General features: G+C 36.6%; 1 protein-coding gene across 1 annotated transcript in view; it reads right to left on the minus strand.

Annotated features, from left to right (window-relative positions):
* The window catches only part of LOC107743030 (glutamine-rich protein 2), a 21,442-nt gene extending 612 nt beyond the window's left edge, over positions 1-20,830 (minus strand). The window contains exons 1-17 of the mRNA XM_016556140.1: positions 20,798-20,830; positions 19,455-19,559; positions 19,280-19,360; positions 17,934-18,047; positions 17,528-17,588; positions 17,228-17,476; positions 14,909-14,994; positions 12,478-12,600; positions 12,334-12,408; positions 12,054-12,218; positions 11,429-11,436; positions 10,983-11,042; positions 10,799-10,864; positions 9,103-9,204; positions 5,584-5,749; positions 5,401-5,512; positions 754-873 (exon numbers count right to left, since the gene is read on the minus strand). Coding sequence (XP_016411626.1) covers positions 754-873; positions 5,401-5,512; positions 5,584-5,749; positions 9,103-9,204; positions 10,799-10,864; positions 10,983-11,042; positions 11,429-11,436; positions 12,054-12,218; positions 12,334-12,408; positions 12,478-12,600; positions 14,909-14,994; positions 17,228-17,476; positions 17,528-17,588; positions 17,934-18,047; positions 19,280-19,360; positions 19,455-19,559; positions 20,798-20,830 — 1,726 coding nt within the window. The remainder of the gene's footprint in view (positions 1-753; positions 874-5,400; positions 5,513-5,583; positions 5,750-9,102; positions 9,205-10,798; positions 10,865-10,982; positions 11,043-11,428; positions 11,437-12,053; positions 12,219-12,333; positions 12,409-12,477; positions 12,601-14,908; positions 14,995-17,227; positions 17,477-17,527; positions 17,589-17,933; positions 18,048-19,279; positions 19,361-19,454; positions 19,560-20,797) is intronic.
* Between the last annotated feature and the right edge of the window lie 3,831 nt (positions 20,831-24,661).

Raw genomic sequence — 24,661 nt, forward strand, 5'->3', positions numbered from 1 at the left:
CAGAGTTCAAAGGTTAAAGAGCATTCAAGTGTGAGTTACGATCACAACTGCATCACGTACAACTCGTGAACTGACAAACATGTGAGGCATCTGTCAGACGCTTACATAATGACTTAAAAACATCTCCTTTAAAGGGCCTTGTGAAAAAGAACTTAAGTGTACTTAGCTGTATTAAATGTGCACATGTAGTGCAGATACAATCTTATTTGATCTTAAAATGCAACTTAAAATCTTATATCTTTTAAAAACTATTTGCAGATTATATCAAATAACTGAAATAAAAGACCACCTAAGTGTACTTAAAGAGAGACACTTTCATGACTGCTTTTCAATTTGCTTAAGTCACAATGAAGTTGACTTCTTGTTAAGGGGTTGTTCAAAGCACTAACCCTAAAAACAAGAGACAGTTTAGCAACCTTAGCAAACACCACTGATCATTTCACACATGCTAACTCGGGAGCCGCCCAGAAAAACAGCCTGTCTTTGTTTACCACTGACTATTTTGACTTCTCTATTAGCTCAGGCATGGATAAGATATACACACAGGTTGTAACCTGCTGAGCCTCAACTTGGACATAGCCAGGGTATTTAAAGTTCAAAGGTCAAGAACAGCACCTCAGTGTTAGCAGCTCTTGAACACCGTTAGCCTTGTAGCTAAAATAGGTCAAAAGCCAGTGTTTATTTACAGCCAACTTTAACTGCGTTATTCTCATCTGCTGTGAGTGTGTTTAAGGTCAGCTCCTCATAACCCACCTGAGTGGCTGCGGTGAGTCTTGGCACTCTGTGGCCTTGCAGGACTCCCACGGCCAGCGTCCACTCCACTGGACCTCTGGGACTGTGAACGGCTGACCTTGTCTTTGCTCTTCCAGTTGCCTGCAAGAGCATCAACAATTCAAATGGCAGACATAAGAACACTGACAGCAATTCATTTACTACATGGCACAAGCTGATTGGCCTCTGCTGATTCTGCAGTCTGTGAGCTGCTTGCTCAACATTTAAATAGTCTGGTTCAAAGTTCACTGTAAGCTGGCCCTGCAGCACATTATAGAGTTCCTCTGAAACCCTCCACCTCCCCCAGCACCACCTGTCTAAATCTGCCACAGGATTTATATATGCAGGGGTGAACGTAAGTTTTTTAGTCTGAGAGCACCTGGTGATTTTGTTTAGTGCTCACACTGCACGTAGTGTGACCTATTAAATATAACTAGTTACTAATTAGTGCTGTCAATTGATTAAAAAACTTAACTAATTAATCGCACATTTTCCTGAAACCAATCGTGATTATTCGAGATTAATCCCACCTAACATTAAAGTTTTTAAATATACTTTAATATTGCAATAATTTCACATTTAATCTTCAAATTAATGTAGAAACAACATAAAGACAGTATATTTTTAATATTTGTTTAATGGCATCTTTTTTTATGACTGAAGGCGAGTCATTTGGGACAGGGCCTATCACTGATACCAATACTACTGATGTCTCTAGGAAATTGTTCTTTTTTCCCCTAATATTTAACCACCGACTAAACGTAATGTTGTACTTTAAAACGTAGACTTTAAAACATAACTTCTAATTTAAGTAAACTTAAAACAATCTTCACATAAACCCATTGTAATAAATGTCATATTTACCTGTGCCCTTCAGCAAGTACGAAATATACAGAAATTATTATCAAACACTAAGTTCTAAATTAGATATAGATGAATCCTAAAAGCTCCCAAAGTTATTGATTTCCTCTTTTCTCGTTTGTTCTTTGTTTAACAGTCATGACAGCAGTTGGGTTGTTAGGTTATTTGGCTGCTATTACTTTAAGAGCTGCCACTGCTGAACGTAACGCGGATCTGACACGCATGCTCGTAGTTTCATTCGCGCTTAAATATGAAATGATACAGGCTACAGCGCACGCCTCTGTATTTGTATGTGCAATTGAAGAGCACACGCTACGAGCACAGTATAATGGCTGACAGTACAGGAAAATTTGTTTTTACTGGCATATGGCCTGACAACATCTGGAAAACTGGAAAAATGTATCGCCTGCATTTACGTGCTAATTTTAACAGCACTAAAAATAATTAAAAATAGTAATAGTAGTATTATTGCACTTAGATGATAAACGAAATAGTAAAGTGTGATAATACTATCATATTTTAAAATAAAAAGTGAGTATTAAATAAAAATACAATTCTTATATAGTAGGCTTAATATATATACTGTATATATATATATATATATATATATACCTATTCATGCAGCAGCAGACATAAACTTTTGTCTGACAAACCTTTATTACTATTTCTTAGGGAAAAACATATAGTTCAATCATGAAACTCTAGATGGCGCAGACTGAAGGTCCTTAACATGCAACCTGCTAGCAATCACATCATTCATTGCATGGCACAAGCTTGACTGCTGATTCTGCAGCCAATGAGATTGCTTGTTCAACATTTAAAAAGTCTGGTTTAGAGTTCCTCGTGTTCCTCTGAGACTCTCCACCTCCCCCAGCACCACCTGTCTAGATCTGCTACGGGATTTATGAATGGCTATTCATGCAGCAGCATATCTTACATGCTTACAGCAGCATGTCTATATATCTATTGGCAGTAGCAAGTCCTTCAAGGCCAAATCAAGCTCAAATCAACGTTAAACATGCAAACAATATCATAGAGAGCCCTCACGACTGTGTCAAGGTCAATAATCTCTTAAATTCTCAGACAATTTGACCATTTTATGACATGGCTTAGGTTATAAAATGTCATGTGGTCTAATTTCCCTAAAATGATATATGGTATAATGGTTTCATGGTAGGTCTGTCTGGAACGGTTTTTACATCATTCTTTCTCTGTGGAGATATTTTCTTCAAGAATGTGACTGTTGTGCTTTGTGTGGAAACAACAACTTCTGACCTTCAACACTAGACTCGTTTTCTCATAAATCATCGCTTTACCTCATGACATGGATAAGATGCCAAACGTTTGCTCGGTCAAGCATGACACGGCTCATCTGCCAAGCAAGCGTCTTTTGTTTGACTTTCAACCGTCTTCCTTTGATTCGGTGATACAACGAAGGGCAAGGTCTGAGACCAATTTTCCTCCAGGTCTGTTGTCACTTCCAGATGGTTTCTCATTGCTGCTCTGCTATTATGTAACGCAGAAATGTTCGGTTCTTTCCAGCAAGCAACATTAAACTAGGCACCCTACCAAGTCCAATCTCAAGCCCTACTGTTCTTCCTTCAGTCCTATTTTCCTCAGTCCTGAATAAAACTACAACACAACCAACCACTCTACATAACACTAAATCAAATTTTCAGTAATCTTCTCTGTCTGCTACCAGGGAGCTCTTCTTCTCCCCCACAGTCCAGACCCAGTTGTCCACAGTGAGATGAGCAAAAAGTGGGTCAAGCGTGCAGATGGATATTATGATGCTATCATGATAACATGCGTTGCGTAACGAGTCGTGAGGGGAAGCATGATCAGGGCCGTGAGGCCCCTGTATAGACTTCAGTCTGGACATTGTCCTGAACACAACAGAAGTTCCTACCATCAATGAACAGCTTACAGCTCAAGAATCAGTCATTCATGTGCTCAACTGTTCTCATGTCAACGCTGATCCAGATCTGGAGCGAGCAAACACAAAGTTTCTTAGGGGAACGCAGTACTTTTGTGAGAGAATGCAAAAGACTGGCAAGCAAACAAAGTTTTTTGAGGGAACACAATATTTTTGAAAGAGAACGTAAAGGTTCTTGAGGGAATGCAATACTTTTGCAAGAGAACACAAAAGTTGCAATGAAAAAGCATTGAAATACAATATGAAATACGCCTAAGACGTCCATAACCAGTTCTCTCAAATTCATGATATTTCTATTTCTAGGTGCTGAAACTCCAAAAACAATAACGCTAATGAAAAATCAATGAAGGTAAATGACACTGAGGTGGAGCTACACCATAAAGCACCATGAAAGATGTCTATGTAACTCATGTGCTTTATTCCAAGTCTTCTGAAGCATTACAAAGACTATAGAATACCCAAGACGTGTCACTCATATAGTTTTGAATGAGGAAAAATGCAACGCTTAATATGGCCGCTCAATCGCAGGAAGCCCCGCCTTCTGAATGAAAGAGCCAATCGCTAATCGGTAAAGTCAGCGCGTCACTGTAGCTGCCGTTAGAAGTCCCGGTTGCTATAGAAACAGTCAGCGCTCTGAGACGTGCGCTCTAGCCTGAAAAATATGCTTTTTATAACGCTATTTGAGCAAAAGAAACAACATTTATGACACAGTTGTTGTCAGATTTCATTAGTGATTTCAAATATAAAATTTAATCTTAAACTTAGTGAACAGTTTTGGAGAATTTGATGTTTCCCCATTCAAAGTGATAGGAGCTGCACTTGCATGCCCGAGAGGCGTTTCAAAGATGGCCGCCGAGTGACATGGCTTGCCTTAAAGGGACTTTGATAATTAGCATATACAAAAATTGAGATTTGAGAGCTACAGTGAAGAATGCCTGTTCATATGATTTCAAAATGCTTAAAATATTGCACAGAAATCGTATGGACTACATTTATAATTATTAAATGGTGTTTTTATAGTTTGGTTGTCATTTTTGGAAATTGACAGGCGTGGTCAATAAAACAATAGCAGTATGCAGGTTTGAAACATTATGAGGGTGAGTAAATAAGGACAAAACTCTCATATTTAAATGAACTTTTAAAGCTTTCATTACAGTAAATGGAGGCTTTATAAATGTTTAGAAGTGATAGGAATGGATACTGTGTCAATGGCCAAAATTGATGTCTAGGAAAACAGACATTTTTCCTATTTTGTGTTTTCAGTTGTGATTATGAAACATGCCGAATCGTGCAGACATCATTTTTGGCCAAAGCTAACATACAAAGCTTGCTCTCATTATTCCCAGCCTATAATTGAATCAATCACTATGGCAGGTGTTAGCCATAGTGAATGTGTTATTCATTTCTAACACAATAATCCCAAACACACCACATACGCAATGCAGGCGAGCAGCGAGAGTGTTACTTAATCCCAATGAAAACCTTTGGGAAATTCATAGCTGATGAATGAATCTCAACTTTGGGAGGAATTTAAGGAGGCTTTGCAAGAAATTGGGCATGATACATGCAGAAAGCTTATTGAGTAATGCCCGAAAACAACGGTGAACCAGTGAAATATTAATAACTGACTATATTGTAGTCAAAGTATGCTTTATTTCCTGTGAGTTACTTGTTTTTATAAGCATTTGCTTAGCTAAACAAAAACCCATATTTCATTATCCATATTAACATACTCCTCATATTTTGATGGTTTAATCAAACTTGATGGGTCATTACTGTGCAAATATTCCCTCTGGCTATTACTGTGTGTGGAGTGTGACGTGTGATATTACCTTCTCGAGGAGAGATGGTGGGAAATCTGGTCTCGGAGAGTCTCACTGCTCTGCTGCTCATTCGGCCCTTGTAGACCTGTCCATCCAAACCTAAGATGTCCACCTCTGCTGCCTGAAGAAACACAGCTCACGGTTCATACATACTCACTGTTTATGACATTTTCAACGGATTCTGTAGCAGACCTGTGTGGGTGGTCCAGTGGACACGGGCCGACTCTCCTCTTCGCTCTGGATCAGATGGGTGATGTGCTGAAGGCGGGTGTAGCGGCGGCTGGGGTAGGTGAGGGTGTGGCTGCCCCCACAGTTACGGGACAGGTAACAGTAATCGGCCATTTCTGGGATCCTCTCACTGCACAACAGACAATAAAACATCACTCAGCACTCTTAAAGGGATAGTTCACCCAAAAATGAAAATTAATTATAATAATAAATAAATCATTAATTACTCACCCTCATGTCGTTCCAAACCCGTAAGAGCTCAGTTCATCTTCGGAACACAAATTAAGATATTTTTGATGAAATCCGAGAGCTTTCTGACCCTCCATAGATCGCAAGGGAACTACCACGATCAAGACCCAGAAAGGTAGTAAGGACATCTTTAAAATAGTCCATGTGACATCAGTGGTTCAAAGACTGACACTGAAGACAAGGAATTGTTGAATAAATGCACAAAAAGTATTCTCGTAGCTTCATAACATTACATTTGAAACACTGATGTCACATGGACTATTTTAACAGCTGCATCCCAAATGACGCATTACACACTATGCACTTATACACTATGTACTTAGGCACTATGTACTCATCCATATAGTGTATGAATTATATAAGGTTATTTTGTGATTCATAATCAGAGTCTGATAGCCCCTCCCCCTTCGCCACATAATTAAAGCTGCGACAGTTGAGTGCATGAAGTGTCCAACATTCCACACTTCATTTTTAAATTTTTTTTTTGTTATTTAAGTGCACTTTTTCTTCTTGGAATTTTCAGTGTGAACACAGTACTTGCACTATTTATACTACAAAACGTCATAGAATAGTGCATAAGTATGCGGTTTGGGATGCACCTGTTTTTCTTACTACCTTTGTAGCCATTGAACGTGTCAGTTGCGTTGCTGAAAGCAAGCTCTCGAATTTCATCAAAAATATCTTAATTTGTGTTCTGAAGATGAACGGAGGTCTTACGGGTTTGGAATGACATGAGGGTGAGTAATTAATGACAGAATTTTCATTTTGGGTGAACTATCCCTTTAAAAAGATTCCGAAAAGGGGTTTTCTGTTTCCCCAGAGAACCTTTCAGTGATCAGTTCTTAAAAGAACCATTTTTTCTTAGTGTGAAGAACGTTTATTCACTATAAAGAACCTTTAGTGCAATGGAACGTTTCCGCGGATGTTGAAGGTTCTTCATGGAACCATCAAAGCCGATGAAGATCCTTTATTCTTAAGAGTACATGAACAGAGAGTTTTAAAATATACATTTTCTGGAGTCTCTAGATATCTGTGGCTGGTCTGTAAAACTGACGTTTACCTAAGAAAGCTTTGCTCTGTGTGTCATGAGTCTAACTCGCTGCTTGCTCATGGTCCGACTGCTGCTCCTCTTTGCTGGACCCAGGTTGGGCCGGTAGCGGGTCCGAGAAATGTCTGGCAGACCCTGGCTGTATGGGAGCTTTGGGGTCCTTGATTTGGGACACTGACTAAACTCTTGATCTATCTGCCTGCATATTAAAACATGGCTATGCTCATCCTGCGCCGAGCCTCTGTCAAAACAAGCCGTCTTAAAGTTATTCTGGTTAGTACCTGGCTCCAGGCTGAGACAAATAAACGCTCAACTTATTAAGATCTCATCACTAATCGCCACTGGTCATGGGGACCAGTGTTGCCAGATTGGAAATGTCCAAGTAATGCACCAGAAGCTCAAAATTATCGTATTTGGAAGAAAATTAGCGTGCACGAGTCAAACGTTCAGAATACAGTTATTTATCTAGATGTTACAGCTATTTATCCTTTTCAGCACTCATTTTCTATACTTTATTGCAAAACTATCGACCGCAGCTTTGAAACAACTGACCTAGTGCGGCAGGAACGTGCGAGAGAGAGTCAATCTCCACGATGATTGGTCGAGAAGACGTGCGATGAGATGAAAGACATGCGTAACACCACGTTCAAGTCTCCTCACAATCATGAAGGTAGACGTAGGATCCACACAGCTAGATCAATGAGTATAGAAGCCCTATGATTATCATTTGATGTCACAAAATTCTGAAATGATCGTACATTATGGTAGCATTGATCGCACATCGTACAGAGGTCAAAATTATGGTACAAATACGATAATTATCGTACGTCTGGCAACACTGATGGGGACAGTATTTCACTGCTTAATTTTAATTTTATTTTACACTGGGATAAAAAATGGGACACCTTCATATCATTTCATTAAATAACTAGAAAAGAAGCATACTTCAACTTCATCTGATATATTCCAAGTACTCTATGTAGTAAGTATACTGCTAGTAGTATACTTGTAAGTGTACTATTTCAATTCTTCATGGGACAAAATTGACCCACTTTTTAGTTTATAAAACAAATTTTTATATGTATAAGTAGTAAACTTTAAGTACACATCTAGTTTGTATATAGTTAAAAGTATTTATTTTGTATTACAACTATACTACTAGTGAATTAGCTACTTCAAACCCACTTTTTAAGTACACTTTGAAGTATACTCTCAGTGAACTACCGGTTTATACTATACTGCAAGTATACTTGATTTTTTATCATCATACTTTTAGTTTAACAATTGTATTAGTTTTGCAATTTAAGTACACTACTAGGTTTCAATTTAGGTGTTAATTTTTAGACTTGAAATAATTTTTTTTATATACTTTTAAATGTGATCTACAAATCAGTGGATTTATGCCAAAGATTTATGTATTAAATAAAGACACTTGCTCTTTCTGCAATTTGACTTGATATTTTGGGTCGAGTAAAATAATAAAATATTTTATGGAAATATATAAATAGGTAATAAATATTCCTTTTGGTTGTAATTCTTTATTCTGGTAATGACTTAATATTTACTCTAAGCTATTCCACCCTAAAACTGACTTGTTACTATAAACTACAATACTATAACCTTGAACCTGTAAAGAATACTTCAATATGCTTTTCTCTTAAGTATATCTTGATGAAAGGATTAAAAACATGAATAGTCCAAATATAAATATAGACTTTTCTGTGTACTTGTCAGTATAAGCCAACTATACTTAAGTGTAATTTGCAGTACATCTCTGATAACTACATAAAAAGTAGACTGAAAGTTTACGCTCTTATTTTGAGTTGAAAAGAAGTATAGGCTTACTAAGAGTACGCTTGAATACTTCTAATACTTGAATACTTTTTGTGAATGTTTTTGCTAGAAAAAAGTGTGCTTGTGTGATTTTATTCTTTAAAAGAAATGCCACCTGTTTTGATATTTCGTTATATTACACAAAGAGTTGATACATTTTTAGGTGTGTCCAAATACTTTCTGTTAGTTCCTCAAACACTGTCCTAAAGTACACAAAGTTTTTGTACGTACAGAACAGCGAGGTTCGTGTCAGGTATACTGTGCGGTATCTGCAGAACACAGTGGAGCAAGTTTGGGTTTTGATTCCCCCCGCTGGACAAGCACAGTAAATGCTGCAGTGGGACGTGTCTCACCTCCTGCAGTGCTGTCGCACCTGCTCCAGCTCATACACAGTGTAGGGCCGGCTGGACTTGTGAGAGGGCAGTCCTGGGGCAGAGGGCAGAGTCACCAAGTTCCTGTGAAAAAAACCGAGATCGTGGGAGACGACTATAGTGTTTACAACAACAGTGTAAGGATGTCTAATGAGAACACTTGACAAGTGACAGGGGAGCGCGGGGCACAAAGTAACACACGTGGTTTGAATATTTCCACACATGCTAGCAAAACACAATGTATGGTATTTACTAGTTGCCATATCAAAGTGTGCCAAAATTCAAAAATCTTTTGACGATATCGCTGAACATTTATTTGACCATAGTAAAAGTACATTTCTGGCTTAAAGGGGTCATATGATGCGATTTCAAGCTTTCCTTTCTCTTTGTTTTTAGCATTCATTTAAAATGAGACAAATCTGATATTAGCTTAAACTCCAATCTGTTATTTATCAGTTTAGATAGTTCTTCAATGCTACGCTAACTAGCAGAAGACACAAACCAGCTGCGCATATGGGAAAACGTTGTAACACTGCGTTACAATGTGCCCCGCTATTATTAAATTATGCTATTCTATGACATTAGCCATGCAAATTTTACTTTAATGAGAAACCACGAGAAAGTGAATAAAGACTGACAGTCAATGTTTAATGTACATAAGTTATTATTTCAAGAAATGTAAAGCAGTTTGGCTCGTTTATGTGGGCCGTCCCAAGCATGGTTGCAATGTGTTCATTGTTAAACTCCAAAATCATTCTTAAAAAACGCCATTGTTTTATTTGAAAATGTTAATAATTGTATTTTATTGACAAAATATTTATTTGTCTTGTATGCTTTTTTCATTAGATCAGATAATATTTTAAGCTGTCACATGGTCATACCACACTGACTAATATCTCAACCAAACTTAGCTTTACTGCTTATAAAAAACATCTTTCATTTAGACATCTTTCAAATGAACCCAGGGTTATTAAACTTATTAAAACCATCCATGACAAAAACATTTGATATTTATAAAACAAATTAAACTAAATGTTAACTCAAATAAGGTAACTTAAACTTGTTTGTTTTAGCTAGTTGCCAAGGCAACGTTTTTCATTTTTATTTAGTTTTAATTGATGACTGAAAAAGATAACAAAAAAAAGAACTAAAAGTGAAATAAAAATTCATACAAAATGACAATAAAACTACTAAAACTTTATATAAAATTGCAATGAAAACAGAAAATATAAAAATAAAAACAAATTCAAAATATTGATAAAAACTGTAATAGTTTCTCAACTGAAGCCCCACAGAAAATATTACAATTAATTTTTAATTAATAAATTGAAATATACATTATGGAAGATGTGTGTATTCATGTCATTGTCTGTATGAACAATTTAATGTATTTTTAAATACCTTTAATGTATTTTGACAAAAAATGTACAATAAAGTTAACATTAGCTGATGTTACAACTGTTCATTGTTAGTTCATGTTAGCTCAGGTTCATTAAATTCAATTTGATTTGAATAATGTATTAGTAAATGTTGAAATTAACATGAACTAAGATTAATGCATGCTTTAGAATTATTTTTATTAGTTGTCATGTTTACTAATAGTGTCAACAAATGAAACCTTACTGTAAAGTGTTACCAAAAAGTGTCATATCAGTTGTCCTTTATAATATTTACGTACTGTCCTGGTGTCATCATATCCACGGGACGATCACAGGAGATGCAGTGAAACCGGGCCACTAATTGTCTTTGACACAGAGTAAGAAACACACAAACACAGTGAGGCTTGTTTCCATACAACCACCATCATATTTGTCAAACAGAGGTTATTCAGATAGTGATAATGCAACATTACAGAAACATACACAATGATGCAAATGCTTGGCAAACGCATTCCCAGCATGCTTTGTGTCATGAATTCAGCTCTGAATGCAACAACATATGTTTTGACATACTTGTGTAGAGAACTTCAGGCATTAGGGTTTAGTATATGTTTGACTTTAGGTTTAAGGTCAAGCTCAGTGACTATCAGCATAAAGTCTGATCCACATTGCAGCAATGAGATGCAATGAGATTCACCACAAATTCGCCAAAACGCACAATACTTATGAACTGCCATGAGTGTGTTGACCGGTCTGAAGGTGCGGAAACATTTAGTGTTGCAGGCAAAATCCAGTCATTTCAAAAGGAATTCACACAAATGGAAATTTTGTATCATTTTTTTTTTCACGCAAATTAGCTGCATTGACCAACAGAATGAAGCTTGGCGTAAAAGTGAGTTTTGTGTTTTGTGCATCAGTGGAGAATGGACCTTTTCGGCTGGTGAAATTTCACGAATTTTACATAAATTTAGCAAATTTGACATTGCACCAGTGGAATATGCAGGTGTGCTCATCTAGTCAACATATCAAAAGACAAAACTTCTATACAATATTTAGACAATATTTAATAATAGACAAAAATAAAATTAAAATAAAGAAAATTAAATATATTAAAGGTTTTAGTGCTGATTGTCAGTATTATATAATATTAGTGCTGTCAAATGATTAATCGCGATTAATCGCATCCAAAATAAACGTTTTTGTTTACATAATATATGTATGTGTACTGTGTGTATTTATTATGTGTAATTTAATTTAATTTAATTTAATTTAAAATGAATGTGTATTTGGGTAAATCTCACAAAAACATGTCCAGGTCACATTTCACCCCAAATGAAAAAGAAATTTAAAAAAGAAATGATGCCTTTTTAAAGATAATTTTATTCATAATGCTTAGCTCCAAACGTAAACAAAAAAAGTCACTATATTTCTGGAAAAGATAGAACAGTGAGAAATGTAAGTTATACAAGTTCATAAAGGTTTGAAAATATTTTTACACCATGGAGAATTTCAATGACTTCAAAGAAGGACTGCTTCGGTCTGTCCGTCTCTCACCTTGCAGTCCATCTCAGTGGAGATCTTCTCGATCACCTTGTTCCAGTCCTGCTCCTGACCGCTGATCTTCCTCAGCAGATCCTGTATCATGTTATTGAGCTGCTCTGCCATGCTGTCGAACTGCATGCGGCTCACCTTGCTCTCCAGAGCCCGCTTGTCTGCTTTCTGAGGAGCAACGAGATGACATCCACTGACTGAGAGTGACTGTGATGGTCCAGTGGGGACCACAAAGAGTTGATGAACTTGGATTGTTTATGAACTGTATAAAGAAACAACTCACGATTTCAATCTCCATTTCCACCACTTGCTTGTCAGCTTTCTTTTCATCCAGTTCCTCCACTATCTTGAACAGACGCTGGAAAAACCACAAGCTAAGTAAGTGATGGAAGTAAATGATGTCTTATGAGGCTCTCTGTTTACTCACGTCGATGTGTGTCTGTTTCTTGCTGTGTTCCTCCATCAGGCGGTTGGATGTTCTGTGGAGTTTCTCACACTCGGACTGCAGCTGCAGTATGGCTCCCTCTAAGTCGCTCACCAGATTAGTGTTCTACAGCAAAACAACATCACACACTCATACGAGAACATTTCAGTCATCTTTTGGAAATCAGGAGACTTCAACATCTCGTTTAAGTGTTTCCTTCCAGATGTTTCCTAAAATGACTTAAGAAGAATAAATATGAAGAAGAGACATTTCATGTCTGTCTCTGTGTCATGTACCTGGTTCCTGTCCTCATGTCCCTGGTTCATGAGGTGAGTGGTCTTGTCCTCAGGTTTGCTGCATGACTGGGACAACTGACTGACCTCCTGTTCCTGACCCTGACCTCCTGTCTGCTGTTGACCCTGATCCTGACCTGCACTCTGAGCCTGATCGTCTGCTTTGCTGAAGCTTACTGCCTCCTGCTGTCCACTTTGTGAGAGTAGAGAGGATGAGGAGGACCTCATATCCTCCATCATAGCCTTGAGGCTGTTTAACTACAGGTGAACCGTAAAAAAATGAAAAGAATGTTCATGAAAAATAATAATACAGTGGTCGGATATCAGGCCGATAAGGGTGGGTGATATACTGTATAGATAATTGCAAGATATTAGTTTAATGCAAAAAAAATTATGCAGGGAAGAAATCATTTGTAATGATTTTGTAATTTTTAAGAAATCATGTAATCTTTTGTAATTAATATGTGATTAATATTTGTGGCCTGTATGTTTTTTTTTATTATTATTATTACCAAGGTTGCATTTATTTGATCAAAATATGGTAAAAATATGAATATTGTGAAATATTATTACAATTTAAAATAACTGTTTTCTATTTGAATATATTTTATTTCTGTGATATTAAAGCTGTATTTCCAGCATCATTACTTCAGTTTTCAGTGCCACATGATTCTTCAGAAATCATTCTAATGTACTGATTTGCTGCTTAAGAAACATTTCTTAATATTATCAATGTTGAAAACTTTTGATTATTTGATGAATAGAAAGTTCCAAAAGGCCCTATTTTTGAAATATACATCTTTTGTAACATTATCATGTCTTTACTGTCACTTTTGATTCATTTAATGCATCCTTGACAAATGAGAGTATTGATTTCTTTTTAAAAAATAAATTAGATACTGATCCAAAACATTTGAATGATAGTCTACAGTATTTTTTGTAAAATATTTTAATATATGAAAATATACACGGAAAGAACAAGCAACTAATCGAAAAAGTCAAGCAAACTAGTCATGCCCAAATAAAAGCACAATTAAAATTATAATAATGCTGCAATGCAGAACACTGATATATAATATATATATATATATACTGTATATATTTGATTTTCGGTGTGTTTACTATTCTGACCTGCTCTTGTATGTGTATGTCTTCACTGTATCTCCCTTCTGCTCTGTCACGCATCTTCTCTCTTATCAGCTCCTGCACTTTCTCATCCAGCTTCAGTACTGCAATCCTGCATGAGTGTGTGTATGTGTGTGAGACATACAGTAAAAAACACTTCTATTGTGCTTTCTTTTCTAATTTATTAACTGCTAATAAAAGAATTAGTGGGATGACTTCCTCCAGAAAACTGAGGAACAATTTGATCTTGACATAGTGTCAGTTTAAAATGTTATAGATGTGTTTGTACATCTCTCTTCTGATGCTGCATTCTCATTACTGCAACTAATGCAACATTTCCGAACACAGTGACCAATTTTGACCACTGAATGCAAATGTTGCTGTTTCAAAGTTGTGGGATACGGTTTGTAACATGTCTCTAATGATTGACTGGTAGACTTGAGATGAATAGTACCTGATGTGAGTCGTCTGCAGGTTCAGCTGCTCTATCTGTGAGGAGCGTGTGTCCTGACCGCTTGCTGAACCTGTGCTCTGTCCTGCAGAGTCTGAACTCTCACACACCTGTACCGTCCTCATGTCCATCAACACACTCTCCACGTCTGACACCTACAGGAGTCATCTAGACTGTAACATGCTGCTTATGCTCCTGTATATGTTTGTGTCTGTGTGTTGGACCTACATAAAACTTCCCCGGGAGTAAACTAAATCTGATCAAAAACCTCATTTTAGATAGATAGATAGATAGATAGATAGATAGATAGATATAGCCCGGCACTGGTTGCTTAGTCACCGGAATGAGTCTGTTTGACTGACACAAATGACAAAGAACAATATAAGTCTAGGTGAGGCTCTGTTTACATAATTACAGATATTGTAAAGATCAAATCAGCTTCTTAAGGGATTGTAAAATCTGATACAGTAACAAAATGAAAAGACCGGTTTGAAGGACAGTTTAGGGTGTAGTAGTTATTACTTTGATTTTAAAATCATAGTCAGTATGAGTGTTTCTGTCATACCTTCTCTTTATCTGCTAGCAGACTGTCCACAAGAGCCCTCAGATGATTCAGCTGCTCTGGCACATGGTCAGGAATCTGCCTCTCTTCTACAGAAATCACAAAACATATCAAGCAAAATGTCAAAAACACACTTAAACATACACAAGCTTAACCCTTATGCATCCTTATGGACATTTTTGTCTTTTTCAGTTTTGTTTTGTGTTAATGCCAACTGCATACATTTGGGCACAAGTGTGTACTTTTATTAGAATTTTTATATTTTACCTGCATTTCCTTTAATAAATTTATTTTACACTAGGTACAAAAAATAGTTCCTCTCAGGACCTTAAGGACAAAAATGTCCCCATTAAAACGGCAATTTTTAATCCCAGGGCCATTTAACTATAAAATGATGCAGTCTTTGTTAATAGGCTTTCATTCTGTTGGCAAGGCTTCAAAATTTTTTTTTTTTTACAATTTGTTTACCATATGGTGCCATTTTCTCAGGTTTGGCCTATAAAGCAAATACTCACATTTTTCCTGTTTTCTGCTTTTGCTGTATTATAGAGTCATTTGGATAAATTATGCAGCTATAATTGTGTGGGTGTGTTAGTATGGATGTCAGAGTGTGGTTTGTATGTGTGTCCTAAAAAAAATGTGTGTGTTTGTTTGTGTGCACCTGTAATGTTTGAGAGAGAGAAATTATACTGTACTGCGAATCACAAATCCCACCGCTGTGTATGCCAGCGGAGCTCTGCTGGAATCTAATGGGAAAAGTTTGGTACTGCACCCAAACAAAATCTTACTAAAAGCTCATTTTTTGAGATATCAACCTCAAATTTGGAACACAACTTGTTTAGATTTATGGCTTTGATTTTCTAGCAACTAACATATTTTATAAAATATATATTTTATATAAAAATGTATCATAAATCATTTTCAGAAACTTAAACCTCTAACTTTTTTGGTTTCAATTTTTTTTTACAACTTTTTTAACTTCAACAATAATCTGCCAAGGGTCTTTTTAAAAATGAGACCAAACTTAAGTCTGTACTCCCAAGCTTCAAATTTTTATAACATGGACATGTTTTGTCCTCCAAGGACCTTTTTAATTGACGTACAAGGGTTAATAGTAACTTTACTGTAAAAGTATATATAAAAAGTATTCTTAACACATTTTATGAGAGGGATATTTGATTGGATGAGGTGCAGATGCAAAATGCAAACAAAAATATTAAGTAAATATGTTTCTTGGTAACTATGGACATAATATGGGAAATTGTTTATTCCAATGTTAACATTAAAGAGATCCCTTGTGAAAATTAGTACACTTTAACATACTGCTAAAAAAAGAGTACTTATTATGGAAATAATATGGTTTAAAAGAATGTACTTATGTGTGAACTGAATGAAATTGCAATTAAATGAAAATGTAATATTGTTTAAATTTATATTAAATGTAATTAACTGAACTATAGAGTGCTTTTTAAAGGTAATTTCATAATTACTTTTCTTGTCTGTTGAAATATGGTTAAAGTGTACTGATGAATGTACTGACACGCATTTATGGTAAACTAAAATATACTTTAATGTCATTTCTATTAAAACTTGTATTTCATGTTTTTTTTTAAATATATTTGTAATTACAAAAAGAAGCTGCAATTTAGTACATTTAAAACTACACTAAATTAAAAAAAATTTACTTGTAAATGTAATATTGAATAACTCACTACAGTTAAATTATAATCAAGTACTTTAGATGTTTTTTAGTATGTTAGTCAACACATCAAAATAAGTGTCGTTATTAAAAGCATGGCAAAAGATTATTGAAACAATGATTTAAAATGTAATTTAAAGTACAAACGTTTAATCTGACATTATTACAAAGTGTGTTAAAACAGTCATGAAAGTGTATTATCTGTAAGTACACTTAAGTGGGCTCTTATTTCATTAATAAATGTAAAAAAAATCTTTAATTTTTTACCCACCATCAGGTTGTTTCAAACCTGTATGACTTTCTTTCTTCTGTAGAGCACAATAGAATATATTTTGAGAAATGTCTCAGTGTTTTTTTTTGTTTATACAATTAAAGTTTTTCATTCTTGTTTTGGACCCCATTGTCTTTCATTGTATGGAAAGAAATGATTTATACATTCTTCAAAATATCTTGTGTTCCATAGATGAAGTCAGTCACATAGGTTTAGAATGACATGATGGTGACTTGAGGCCATGCCGCTTTGTAAACATGAATATGCATAATGTATCATAACTGTGGTTAGAATTATTATTGAATAACAAGAGACATAATGCATATAAAGCATGTTGCTGTCTGTGTCATACCCATGGCATTGAGAAGATCACGCAGATGTTGAAGCTGGGTCTGATCAGCCTTGTTCGCCTCCAGCTGCCCCACGCGGGCCTCCAGACTCTCGTGCCTGTCTCTCAGTCCGCCCACCTCCATCAGAGCCTCTACGGTCTCCGGGTAGCACTCAGCCCCAATGCTGACCCGGGACAGTCGGCGGCCCGTCACAGTGCACAGAGCCCCGTCAGACAGGGACTGCTGGGGAGGAGAAACCCGCCGAGAGAGATCTACACCAGCTGTGCCACCTGTACCCGCTCTGTCGTCTTTGAACGGGATACCCAGGTTCAAAGGGTGAACGGGTGCAATGTTTTTAGCGGCGGAGAGAGTGTCCTGCAACCCCTGGGAATGTAAGAGGGAATGTCATTTACAAAGAGCATCTCATGAATGAGAATCAGCTTGTCCTTCAGTGTATATTGCGCTTTGCATGAAACACTGAGACGGATGTCTTTGTTTTTAGCCTCGGTTTGTGTTTGTAGATGTTGGTTATGCATTTACATTTAGCAAATCATTCATTCCGGTCAATGTTTGCCTCAACTGCAGCTGCCGCCTGCTCTAACCAAACAATGACTGTGGTAAGAACCTGTGAGATTTAGTGTGGCTGTGAAAGGTTATTGGCTTCTGAAAGCTGCAGGACACACTAAATTGACTTCATGCTGTGTATGGAGTGATTACAGATGGACGTACCTCCTGAATCTTCTGCCTCTCGCTGATGAGCGCAGCCTGCATCACTTCCCATGTGACACACTGCGTGAGCTCCTCTGGAGCAGGGTACTGGGCCATCTTGTCCTTCAGCTCTTTCTGAGAAAGAGGAAAAATATAATGTGTTTGTGTGTTTTCTAAATAAACACCACACAACTATTTTCTGATGTCAGGTAAAGGCAGCAAAGTCTCTCCATCCACTGAAAGTCCATGTTATTGTTTGAGCACAAAACAATTTAAAGGGATAGTTCACCTAAAATGAAACATTATGTCTTGTTTTACTCATCAACATGTCATTCAGATCAGTTTGACTTTATTTCTTCTGTGGAACATGAAAAGAGAAAATCAGCAGAATGTTGAAGCTGCAACATTTTGCAATACGGAATAGTGACTGGGGCAGGGTTTATTTTTAGGATTTTTTTTTTTTGACAAAAATAACATTTCAGTTGACTAGAAAGGGCAAAATCCATATATCAAAACATTATTTAAACATATATAGACATGTTTAAATAAATATATGGAATGTTTTAATTCTACCATTGAAAGGTTTGGGTTGGTGACATTTTTTATTAAAGAAATTACTACTTACATTTAGCAAGGATGCATTAAATTCATAAAAAGTGTCAGGAAAGACATTTATAATGTTACAAAGATTTCTATTTCAAATAAATGCTGTTATTATGAACTATTCATCTATTTTTATTCATCAAAAAATCCTGAAAAAATGTTATCACGTTTCTTGGAAAAATTTCACTGCCAAAATCCAGTCATTTTAATATATAGTTCAGTCATGAAACTCTAGATGGCGCAGGCTGACGTCATGCTAAAATCTTCCGAGAGTTGTCATGATTGAAATATGAATCTGTGCAATCTGGAGTTCGATTGAAGTGCAAATTTAGTTTGAATTCATGCTGACCAATGAAAAGCTGCAATAGTAAGAGATGCTTCATACATCGCTAAACTTTAGACAATGGACCTTCTTGCTAGTGAAATTTTGATGAAATGTTGCTAATGTATCTGTGCTTTAACATGTCTTCACAAGCTAAGATTTTAAATGAATAATGATGTACATTTCAGTCTGCTCCCCACACAAAGCTCATGACTTCAGAGAACATGGAATATAGCAATTGAGTCATATGGACCATGTTTTTTGCAACGTTTTTGGTACTTGACAGTTACTATATGCTTACATTGTATGGAAAACATCAGCTCAGACATTCTGCTAAATACCTACTTTTCTGTTCCATGAAAAAAAGACTTCTATTGGTTTGGAACAATATGAGGGTGAGAAAAAGTTAAATTTTTGGTTGTACTTTAATAGCAATACTCACCGTAGTGTTGTCCAAATCTTCCACTTGGTGGCAGTACTGCTCCATAGCCAAGATACGGTCTGCCAACTCATTCATGTTCAGCTGAAGATGACAACATGGTATCAAGTCACACAAGTGCTAAATATTTATTAGCAAACTTGTTTGATTAATGATATTGGTGTGCATGTGCGGTCACCTGGCTGAGCTGATCGTTCAGACCATCAACTTCCAGTCTCAGATCGTCTCTGGACTCTTTGAGTTCCTGTATTTCCTTCAGCAGGTCTTGGATTAAGGCCATACACTGAGGAAGAAAACAGGATTTGAAATAACTTCAGTCTTTGAAGATTTAGAGGGTTTAATTTCATACCCCCTCTGGGCAACAGTAACTGGGAAATCAACACGCTCCTAAGAGAAAAAAAGCCCATAATCCCTTTTGCCTGGACTTTGAGGGGGCTAAATCTCTAAAACAGCACAGCTGAATCAGTTAAGCACATCCTCTGTGTCTCTTTCTTTGAAAGGTATGTAATATACTCTGTGAGAGCATAGAGAACTTCTGACCTTTAACCCCAGCAGAGGTTACCATGACAAGGCCTGGGAATCACTCCTGAATCAAACAGGATGTGGCATCGCTGTCCGCCCACTTTCTGGATTTCCTTCAGCAGGTCTTGGATTAAGGCCATACACTGAGGAAGAAAACAGGATTTGAAATAACTTCAGTCTTTGAAGATTTAGAGGGTTTAATTTCATACCCCCTCTGGGCAACAGTAACTGGGAAATCAACACGCTCCTAAGAGAAAAAAAGCCCATAATCCCTTTTGCCTGGACTTTGAGGAGGCTAAATCTCTAAAAGAGCACAGCTGAATCAGTTAAGCACATCCTCTGTGTCTCTTTCTTTGAAAGGTATGTAATATACTCTGTGAGAGCATAGAGAACTTCTGACCTTTAACCCCAGCAGAGGTTACCATGACAAGGCCTGGGAATCACTCCTGAATCAAACAGGATGTGGCATCGCTGTCCGCCCACTTTCTGATATGTTTGCATGACCCCTGATGTCTAACCTCTGTTACTCTTAGTGCTGTTTGTCTCCCTGTGAGGCTCTGTTAGATGAATAAATTTGTCTTGGGTTTCCCTTATTAGTCTGAAGGGACGACTAGTGTACGGAAAGAGAGGCGAAGATGACAAGCATATGAAATAGATTATTACACTGCCTATCAAGACTGTTACTGAATGTCCACATAAAGAGAGAGACAGTGTTGTGGATACCTGTGGATACATCCATAAAAAAATTTCTTCCTTGTTAATGAATATACAACACTAGCAAAAAAGTACCTATTACCTGCTGTTAACCTGTTTTAGACAAAGTACCATTTTAATACAGTGTTTTTGGACACATACCATGGTTATTTGGACATGTATATGGTAATATCCTGGTTTTTGGGGACATAATACCATGTAAAAACTATGGGTTCGCATGTCATGGAAATGTCTTTTCATTTATGGATATGCAACATGAAAATATCATGTTTTTTGGACATGTACCATGGTAATACCATGTTTTTCAAGATGTGCCATGGTAATACAGTGTAAAACCATTTCTAAAACCATGGACCATGGTTATTTGGTCATGTTTGGACATTTATTATACCCTGTTTTTTAATACCAAGAAAATACCATTGTTTTAAAATTTTGATGGAATTTCCATTTTGTTTTTGGATATGACACCATGGAAATATGATTTTCTTACACATAAACCATGGTAATACCATGATTTTGAGCATATGCCATGGTAATACCTAGGTTGTGGACATGTACCATGGTAATCAAAGTCATGTGGAACACCAAATGGTACACTATTCATACCTTTTGGGAGTACCATGTGAAATACTAATAATAATATTAGTACGAAAAATACTAAGCAATAGATACTTGAAATATTTCTTAGTAGTATTCAGAAAGGTCACATTACATTGTTTAAGTCCTGTGTTGGGGAGTAACTAGTTACATGTAACGGAATTACACAATTTAATTACAAAATAAATGTAACTGTAATCTGTTACAGTTACTGAGAAAATGTGATAACTAGTTACATGTACCGGAATTACACAATTTAATTACAAAATAAATGTAACTGTAATCTGTTACAGTTACTGAGAAAATGTGAAATTAAATGACTAAATTACTTATGAAAATGTTAACAATTACAAAGGGGATTACATCTGAATATTTTCACACCCATACAGATTTACCGTATTGACCCGAATATAAGACGATGTTTTTTTCTTGGAAATACATCTGAAAAAATGCGGTCGTCTTATATTCGGGCCAATACGGTAATTGATTCCTTTCCCAAATTGCATCGACTGTTCTAAAATATGAGACACCAATGTTTCAGTAGTTTCGGACACATGCTTATTCGATAACTGTTTTATTTCCTATTTGGGTTCATGTATATGCTTTCTTTTTTTTTAAGATTAACGGTAAGGTTAACCCGGCCTTCTTTAAATGTTTTAAAATTATTAACAGTTGAAAACATTCATTGGAAATGTATAAAAGTAATCAAAAAATAATCAAATGTAATCAGTTACATTACTTTAATAAAGTAATTGAAATAGTTACACTACTTATTACATTTTAGATAGGGTAACTTCTAATCTGTAACCGATTACATTTCCAAAGTAACCTTCCCAACAGTGAAAAAGTGATAGTAAAGACATTTAAAATGTTAGAAAAGTGACATTCTTTTTCACATAAATGCTGTTGTTTTGAACTTTCTATTGATCAAAGAATCCTGAAAAATGTATAACAGTTTCTGTAAAAATATTAAGCAAGTGTTTTCAACAATTATGGTAGTAATAATAATAAATGTTTCTTAAGCATCAAATCAGCATATTAGAATGATTTCGGAAAGATCATGTGATACTGAAGACTCGAATAATGATGCAAAAAATTTGCTGTAAATTACATTTTTAAATATATTCAAATATAAAAGTTATTTTAAATTGTAATAATAATTCACAATATTGCTGGCTTTACTGCATTTGATCAAATAAATGCAGCCTTGGTGAGTACAAGATAATTCGTTCTTTCAAAAGATCTTACCGACCCCAAACTTTTGAACAATAGTGTATCAGAAAACACATCAGGTACCGCGTTCTCGCCACAGTCCTTTTTGTAAAGGACAGTTTTTCATGATGAACCTGACAGCCCATTTGCTTATGGTAATTAGGAATGACAAGAATCTAGTCCAGCCGCTCACAGCAAATACAAACAATACACACAAGCTGTTTAACAAGTCGGACATCATTTGTTCTTTAACGACATGAGTCATTTCTCTTCAGATATTTGCCTTGGCACAGCTTATCACCACACAGCCAAACAGTCCTGTGTCCCGTGTGTCACTTTGTAACGGTGCCACAGTATCAGAGCACAGTGCCCGTCTCTACCCCACACTTTCCGATCGGTTGCTACGAGTAACTGACAGTCAAAACAACAGAAGTGAATATAGTAGGGAACACCCTAACTTCATCAGACCTGGGAAAGAGCGCGAAACTGATTCACCGGATCCATCGGTTTGAGTGGTATGCAACCGCACAAATCAGCTCTAAAACACCTGGTCAATCATTCCCATCCAGACCCCCCTCGACGTCCCTCACTGAGCGTATCACTCCAACAAGCCGGAGTTTCCTGTGTGGTCACCGTGACACACTATGTCTCAACTTTGACGCCAGCATTGCCGTGGACAAACTGCACAATGTGTAAAATGAGCACCCCGCTGGCTCCGCTCCTAAACTCCATGTACAGAGGGCCGCGCAGTCACCCGTGCTTCTCATTCCTGTTGGGATTCAGCTGGCAGCTGGGCGGCAGGGGTCATCCGAGGGCACTGGCGGATAACCATGGATGACTCCAAACATGTCCAAACGAAACATTAATGATTAAGAAGATGAGCAGGACCTCCCCGTGCACTTTGTGAAACAAACGGCGGCTCTGCGGGAGGTTAATTACTGTCGGCTTATCAGAGAATGGAGAAAGACGTGGAGGGGATGTGATCACAGCTCAGGACAGACTGAATGCCATGTGAGACGTGTCATTAGGGTTGCAAAAAGGTGGAAAATTTCCAGTAAATTTAGGAAACATTCCAGAAATTTTGCGGAAAGTTTCTGGAAATTTACCAGAAATGTTCCACCCCTTTGCAACCCTAGTCATTAGTGTCATACTTGCTATTAGTGCTACAATAGTACTGTAGTTGACTTTTCTATTAAAGTTAAGATAGATGGGCTAAACTGTATGTAGTGAGTGTATACACTGTAAAAAAGTTTGGCGTAGCAAACCATTTTCACTTGCTTGTAAATTTCACAATTACATACAAAGAAACGCATAGCGAGTAAAGCCCCGTTCACACCAAGAACGATAACTATAAAGATAACGATATTAGCGTCCACACCAGCGGACGATATCGTCTGTTTATTCTAAGCGCACGTGCGTCTGCCGCTTTAAATTCTCGAGCTTGTGATAGCAGGATTGATTCTGATTGGCTGTCAATGTTTCTATCGTTCATCAGCTGGAGAAAATCGTTCTGAAAATTATTCCAACGATATCGTTTCTCTGTGCCTTTATCGTTATAGTTGTGGTGTGGACTCTGTTATTCTTTAATATTGAGAACGATTTTTAGAACTATATCTTTATCGTTATCTTTAAAGTTATCGTGCTTGGTGTGAACGGGCCTTACCTATAGACTGAAGACGTAATACATATGCACATGACGTCATTGTTTTCACAAATTTGCGTTTTTGTAGTTTACACAGAGACGATAACAATATAGTTTTCAAAAACTTGCACTTTGAAACCCGTTTTCCAAAGTTTGCATTTTCAGGTCCTCAAAGCACCATTGCCATGTAAATGAACGGCTAAAACGCATTTAAAAAAAAAAATTTTTTGTTGTAAACAGACATGTAAATGTCCCGTAAGGTACTAATATGCGCCTTTAAGGTATTGATATGCACCCTTTAGGAGTAAATAAGGTACAAAGGTGAACTTTTTGAAAAGGCCTCACTGTAGCAATGTACTATAATGGGGGGGGGGGGAAAAAAAATAACAATATAGTTTTCAAAAACTTGCACTTTGAAACCCGTTTTCCAAAGTTTGCATTTTCAGGTCCTCAAAGCACCATTGTCATGTAAATGAACGGCTAAAACGCATTTAAAAAAAAAAATTTTTAGTTGTAAACAGTCATGTAAATGTCCCGTAAGGTACTAATATGCGCCTTTAAGGTATTGATATGCACCCTTTAGGAGTAAATAAGGTACAAAGGTGAACTTTTTGAAAAGGCCTCACTGTAGCAATGTACTATAATGGGGGGGGGGGGAAAAAAAAATTATAAAAAGGGAAAAATATTTATGTAAAAAA

This window comes from Sinocyclocheilus rhinocerous, unplaced genomic scaffold (assembly GCF_001515625.1).
Source record: "Sinocyclocheilus rhinocerous isolate Xijiao unplaced genomic scaffold, SAMN03320098_v1.1 scaffold647, whole genome shotgun sequence".
In the NCBI taxonomy this organism is placed as follows: Eukaryota; Metazoa; Chordata; class Actinopteri; order Cypriniformes; family Cyprinidae; genus Sinocyclocheilus; species Sinocyclocheilus rhinocerous.